This window comes from Nanorana parkeri, unplaced genomic scaffold (genome assembly GCF_000935625.1).
Source record: "Nanorana parkeri isolate BGI_ZX_2015 unplaced genomic scaffold, ASM93562v1 scaffold226, whole genome shotgun sequence".
In the NCBI taxonomy this organism is placed as follows: Eukaryota; Metazoa; Chordata; class Amphibia; order Anura; family Dicroglossidae; genus Nanorana; species Nanorana parkeri.
In genome coordinates this window covers 194,735-201,989 of record NW_017306494.1, presented here as the reverse complement: position 1 = coordinate 201,989, position 7,255 = coordinate 194,735, and the positions used below count along the sequence as shown (strand labels likewise).

Sequence of the window (7,255 nt, the reverse complement as noted above, 5' to 3'; positions counted from 1 at the left end):
GGTGACAACACAGATGCAATACAGTAAGTGAGCATTGCCATCCTAGGGCAGGAAGTGCGTTACTGGCAGAATCACCGGGTGAAAATAAAGGCAAAAAGCATGATGACCCAACACCAATCTGGGCCGTGTGAAATGTACTGCAGTCCAGGAGGACTTATAGAACATGAAGATAAACGCCAGGCTGCCCAATTACAACAGAAGAGATTGAATTGTCTAATTTTTTAAAGCCCTCGGCCATCCTGGACACTATGTTTTGAGCTCTGCTGACATTCCATGTAATGTGCGAATTGCAGACAGTCCTTAGAGGTGCCGTCTTCCAGCAAGTGAGAAATCACACAGCCATTGTGTCCTGTATTCTAGTTCTTTTCTCATAAATTACTAGACAGGTTTCTATGGACTTCCCGACAGTGTAAAAATACTACTTATCATGTCCCCCAGCCCATTAAATGCCAGTATAAGACCTCCCATAGTGACCACTCACCTCAGAGCGGGGCAGTTGTTGGCAAGAATGACGAGCTTAGCCTTGCCCTCGCGGATTCTTTTCAATGTCTGCTTGTATCCAAGGACATATTTACCGCTTTTCATAACAAGCTGAAGCCGTGAGTTAATAGACTCCAGGGACTTTTTCTACAATGCAGAAAACAAAACACAAAATGAGTTACAAGAAACAGGATTTCTGCCATTTACAAAGACCTCTGACAACGCTCACAAACATAGACAATGACATCCAATTCTGCCACTTCTCATACAACCAAAAGCCGTGCACATACATAGACAATCATTTTCCTGAAAAAAAATAAAAACTCCTCTGCTTCAAGGCCAGACTTTTTAAAAGGTTCTCTGGGGAGATTCTCCGATGTGTGTACTAGTACCGTATCGGTGCAATGCCGAGTACTCACCCAAATGCTCCGATGCCTAGCCCGATCCAGAGAGCATGGAGCTGGCTTCCCGGGAAACCGGGCAGTGTGTAATGACGCACTGCCCGGCTTCCTGATTGGCCGGGAAGCCGGCTTCATGCTCCCTCGTCACCTCATGACGAAGGAGCATGGAGCTGGCATCCCGGCCAATCAAGAAGCCGGGCGTTGCATCATTACACGGCGCCTGGCTTCCTAATTGCCAGAAAGCAGGCTCCATGCTTTCTCGTCACCTAGTGACGAGAAGCATGGGGACAGCTTCCCTGCCAATCAGGAAGCCAGGTGGCGAGTCATTACACGCTTCCTGAATGGGGCTTTCGGTATCGGTATTCAATATCGGCGATAACCAATAAGAAAATACAAAAATACTGGTACTCAATCCCGAAGTACCAGTGCATCCCTAGAGACACCTGTCCCCGTAATAACATAGATAGGGGATACACACTGTTAGAAAGTGGAACTCAATTGGTTTTGTTAATACCAATTTCTAATAGTTGATAAAAGTTAAATCGATGACCAATGTCAACTGGAGTGACAAAAGTCGAAGGAGCGTTTGGAAACGTTTTCATGATCGAACACAATTCTAACAGTGAATAATAGGGCTATGATTAAGGTCCATTGGGGGACTGAAACATGTTTGTAGCTGCTTTGATGCCTTTTCAATAAAGAAACACCATTAAGGGGATTCCTAGGAGTGCCAACTCTTTTCCACTTAATCTTACAGTGGAGCTACCCCCACACTGCAAGGGTTAAGTGCTCATTTTCATCTAGGTGGTAAAATAAGGAAAAACGGTCGCGCATATGCAATACGCCTAGGTGTGAACGAGACTTAAGAAACACCCCAAAAAGCAAAGCAAGCAGGGATCCAGCCACCTACTGACAAGCATCCTGTATTGTGGGATGTGGTGGGGAACCCATCAGAGCCAACAGTTCTGAAAGTCACAAGCACTTAGGTCTCGTAGATGAGGAGGCAAAGAAAACAAAAAATGTCCCTACACCTACTGCTCAGAAAGTATTGTATCTGTTCTATGTGGGATGTGGAGGGGAACCCAGAGCCAACAGTTCTGAAAGTCACAAGCACTTAGGTCTCGTAGATGAGGAGGCAAAGAAAACAAAAAATGTCCCTACACCTACTGCTCAGAAAGTATTGTATCTGTTCTATGTGGGATGTGGAGGGGAACCCAGAGCCAACAGTTCTGAAAGTCACAAGCACTTAGGTCTCGTAGATGAGGAGGCAAAGAAAACAAAAAATGTCCCTACACCTACTGCTCAGAAAGTATTGTATCTGTTCTATGTGGGATGTGGAGGGGAACCCAGAGCCAACAGTTCTGAAAGTCACAAGCACTTAGGTCTCGTAGATGAGGAGGCAAAGAAAACAAAAAATGTCCCTACACCTACTGCTCAGAAAGTATTGTATCTGTTCTATGTGGGATGTGGAGGGGAACCCAGAGCCAACAGTTCTGAAAGTCACAAGCACTTAGGTCTCGTAGATGAGGAGGCAAAGAAAACAAAAAATGTCCCTACACCTACTGCTCAGAAAGTATTGTATCTGTTCTATGTGGGATGTGGAGGGGAACCCAGAGCCAACAGTTCTGAAAGTCACAAGCACTTAGGTCTCGTAGATGAGGAGGCAAAGAAAACAAAAAATGTCCCTACACCTACTGCTCAGAAAGTATTGTATCTGTTCTATGTGGGATGTGGAGGGGAACCCAGAGCCAACAGTTCTGAAAGTCACAAGCACTTAGGTCTCGTAGATGAGGAGGCAAAGAAAACAAAAAATGTCCCTACACCTACTGCTCAGAAAGTATTGTATCTGTTCTATGTGGGATGTGGAGGGGAACCCAGAGCCAACAGTTCTGAAAGTCACAAGCACTTAGGTCTCGTAGATGAGGAGGCAAAGAAAACAAAAAATGTCCCTACACCTACTGCTCAGAAAGTATTGTATCTGTTCTATGTGGGATGTGGAGGGGAACCCAGAGCCAACAGTTCTGAAAGTCACAAGCACTTAGGTCTCGTAGATGAGGAGGCAAAGAAAACAAAAAATGTCCCTACACCTACTGCTCAGAAAGTATTGTATCTGTTCTATGTGGGATGTGGAGGGGAACCCAGAGCCAACAGTTCTGAAAGTCACAAGCACTTAGGTCTCGTAGATGAGGAGGCAAAGAAAACAAAAAATGTCCCTACACCTACTGCTCAGAAAGTATTGTATCTGTTCTATGTGGGATGTGGAGGGGAACCCAGAGCCAACAGTTCTGAAAGTCACAAGCACTTAGGTCTCGTAGATGAGGAGGCAAAGAAAACAAAAAATGTCCCTACACCTACTGCTCAGAAAGTATTGTATCTGTTCTATGTGGGATGTGGAGGGGAACCCAGAGCCAACAGTTCTGAAAGTCACAAGCACTTAGGTCTCGTAGATGAGGAGGCAAAGAAAACAAAAAATGTCCCTACACCTACTGCTCAGAAAGTATTGTATCTGTTCTATGTGGGATGTGGAGGGGAACCCAGAGCCAACAGTTCTGAAAGTCACAAGCACTTAGGTCTCGTAGATGAGGAGGCAAAGAAAACAAAAAATGTCCCTACACCTACTGCTCAGAAAGTATTGTATCTGTTCTATGTGGGATGTGGAGGGGAACCCAGAGCCAACAGTTCTGAAAGTCACAAGCACTTAGGTCTCGCTCACACCTAGGCGTATTGCATATGCGCGACCGTCGCATGTTTTTTTTACCGCGATTCACGGTAAAAAACTTTGAGCGACCGTCGCGTTTCCGAAGGCTACTTGGCTGTATCCCAATGGAAACGCGCAACAGAACGGCCCAAAGTAGTACCTGTACCTTTTTCAGGCCGTTTTGTAGCGCGTTAGGGACAGGGCGGAAATATGCCAAGGTGGGAACGAGACCATTGAATACAATGGGATTTATATTTTTGAGCGAATCGCGGTAAAAAAACGCGAGACAGACGCGCATATGCAATACGCCTAGGTGTGAACGAGACCTAACAGTCATCACCAAATGATTGTAAGAGCTTTTCCTCTCACTTCCTGTTGTGTTTGCATAACAGGACGTAAAAGGTAATTCTACACAGAGAATAGAAGAAAAAAAAGTGACAAGAGTTTCAACAATTCCCTTCCCAAAACAAAAGTTTTTGGCTACAAAAACTAAAGTGCTTCCTACACTTTATAATAGTTTCCAGATTCCTTTCTGCAAAAAAGAAAAATAGTTGAGCAGTTGTTGACCTAGAAAATGCTAGATGCCTGGCTATCATGCAGCTACATCAGCCTCAGTGTGATCTGAGTCAATCACATGTTCTGTAGCTCAGAGGTAAAGCAGACAGAAAACTGAGGACCTCTGCGATGGCGGACGATGTTTTCACCTAATAAGTGGATGCCAATATTTGGACAAATTTAAAGTCATCTGTCCAGTGTGGAAACCTGGACTTCAGAATCCTTATGGTGGTGGCTACAGGGGGGGAAATCCTAACGTTTAATATTCCCTTCGCTACAAAAAAATTGGAGTTACGTACCTGGTAACTCTGTTTCTAGGAACCTTCCAGGACAGCATTAGAGAGATAGGCTCCTCCCACCGGAACAGGAAACACATCTCTCTTATTGAGACAAGCTAAAGAGAACCTGTCACCAGTGTGGACACATTCGGATGGTATTTCAGACTCCCTATGCCAGCAGCACAAGTAGATGTACCCGTACGGTCACAAGCCCAATGCCGGTGACCCAGCACTGAAAGCCGAGCACACTCTGCATACACAGGACACCACACCAATTCAGATGATGTAACAGCCAAAGTAAAAGTTGTGTTTTCCTGCATCTGAAGTGCACAATAAAAAAGGTCCGAAAACCCCCATTTGCTGCCGAGCACAATTCTGAGATTGTGTTTGACCTGCTTGGAGTTTCTCTAGACAACATGTGCCACCAAGATGGGTTTGCAGGCAAGGGAAAAAAAGAACAAATACCTTCTACATGAACCCTTTAAGTGTACAGCACCTTTGTACCGCAAGTGCCCCCCCTCCCCCCACCCCATACAAACATTCAAGTTGCGAACTTTCAAAGATGTGAACATGCAAGTTAGTTCACGTGTCTGGCTTACATTTTCCTGTACGTGTGCTTTTATGTACAGTGCTTTATAGAGTACAGTAGCACAGTATCTATTTCAGGCCCAGGATATCCAGAAGCAAGCGTAAAAGCCACAGTGATGTTGCTGGGCACTTACAAACATGCGCTCAGCACAGAACACACTCGTATGCAAGGGAACTTGCTGCAGTCAAATTTGGAAAAAAAGACCCCACTATATATTCCCTTTCACACAGCATATCTAAAAATATATATTCATTCCGATCTTCCTAGTTCTTTCTTTGTTGACAAACTATAGACAGGACTGTAGACTAATCTTAACAATTTTAAAGTGCAATTAGAGGGACAAACTGGAGGGACAGTGCATCACATACAATGCACCACCTAAACCTTGAGATCTTAAACCCTTTGTCAGGACAGACAGCATTCAAATCTAGTTTACAATTGATAATAACTACCCCTGCACTGCAAGGGTTAAGTGCATGTTTTGGTCTAGGGAGGGGAGGAAAAAAAAAAAAATTATACCAACTGGCCAGCTGTCACCGCAGTCCATCTCCTATGCTGCAGCCATGGTATGTCCCTCAGTGTCCTCACATCCTGTATAGAATGCGATGACTCAGGGACCTTAAACCGCTGCAGCAGAGGGGGAAAGAGGCTGTAAGGACCGGTCTAAGAGCAAGCCACATGCGAGGATAAGGAGAGTATCACTTATTTTCCTCCCTAAACCAATAAAAAAGCAGTTAAATCACCCCTGTTGCAACTTCATATCCTTGGGGGTGGGGTGGGGGTGGGAAGAAAAAAAAAAAGGGAACAAAACCTGCCCCCCATTGCCCTCAATCAGAATATACAACCACCAGACATATTCAGATTTGTGGGATATCTGCTCCCCCCTTTGCACGCTGTGGATCATTCCGCTGACTTGCACATTATTACAGGGCACGATATTGATAAATTGATCGGGAGAAGGAACCACGGTGTGCAGTGGGGGGAGCAGACATTTCACAACTAGAAGGGTCAGATACAGGAGATTATTTTCATCGCGGCAGCACTTGGGTTACAGCATGGCGCGGGGGAATATTCACATATATGACTCTTACAGGAAGCCCTTTTTATAACTCTGCAGCCAGGCACTGTGATTTAGAGCCTGAACCCCTCTTTTCACATTGACAGGGAGACTCCTCATGACATATGTCTTCTATCAAATGTTTCCCTCTGTCTGCATTTTATTTCCTGTCTGTACACGGATCCACACAAGGGCGACACAGTGTACATAGCGGCACAATTCTATGCCAGGGTGAAGCAACTTCTGTGTACAGGCATCATCCCAGCCCATCAATAAGGATGAAGATGGAAGCAATACTAGGAGAGCGCAGATATCACAGTACTGGAGCGGGTGCTTTCCTGGGCAAGTCCCATAATGTGCTGTATATACCTCCACATCATGGAAGAAAGTATCTAAGGGCCACATTATTCTTTCCCGCTGACAGTTTACCTTTATTAGAACTGGACATCACACCCAGGCGGGGGAGGGGAAAAGGTAGTGAATGCTATCATTTCAGACTGAGGTGGAGGTTTAGGTTTTCATTAAAAGGCATTGCTGAGATTTCAGGAGACAATCCCTTTAAGATATCTTCTGTTTGTAAATAAGGACTTCATAGGACAATCCGATCCAGTGAGAAATATTCTCGATGTCAGTGTGTGTGTAAACCCTGCAGATAGCACATAACAATGAGCCTGTGTGGGGTGACACCGGGTATAAGAGGAGCCCAGCACAGACAACCCTCACCCTGCTGGCTCCACGTGACACACCAGGCCTCACTCACCGTTTTCTTGGCGGCCACCATGTTCGCAACGTGGGGAACCCGGACCTGCGGGAGACAGAACACACCGTCATACACTGCTCTATCCCTGCGAGCTAACCGGGACCCTCCCGGGGGCCTCCCGCCTAGACAAAAACCCCAACAGCCGGAGCCCCACTCACCAGAGGTACAGCTCAAGATGGCCGGGGACCGAGAAAGGAAGGAGCTCCCACAATGCACCGCATTTCATCCACACTCCGCCCGCTGGCGGGGCCGTCATGACGTGACCAGGTGAAACGCACGCTGGGATGGAACGCAGCGTTACTGGGCGGAGCTCGAGGCACGTGACACGATTTGGCCGCATCACTATTGACTGGGAGGGCGGGGTGATGGTTGTCAGGGGGACGTGTGTGCTGCTGCCTGTCCTCCAATAAGAAAACCAGAACTGTACTACTGTGTGC

The 7,255-nt window shown here is 46.1% G+C and overlaps 1 protein-coding gene across 1 annotated transcript in view; it reads right to left on the bottom strand.

The window, feature by feature from the left end:
- Positions 1-7,040, bottom strand: part of RPL30 (ribosomal protein L30) — a 13,660-nt gene extending 6,620 nt beyond the window's left edge. The window contains exons 1-3 of the mRNA XM_018556155.1: positions 6,977-7,040; positions 6,819-6,863; positions 482-627 (exon numbers count right to left, since the gene is read on the bottom strand). Of these exons, the coding sequence (XP_018411657.1) occupies positions 482-627; positions 6,819-6,839 (167 nt within the window). The 5' untranslated portion in view covers positions 6,840-6,863; positions 6,977-7,040. The remainder of the gene's footprint in view (positions 1-481; positions 628-6,818; positions 6,864-6,976) is intronic.
- Positions 7,041-7,255: the final 215 nt, after the last annotated feature.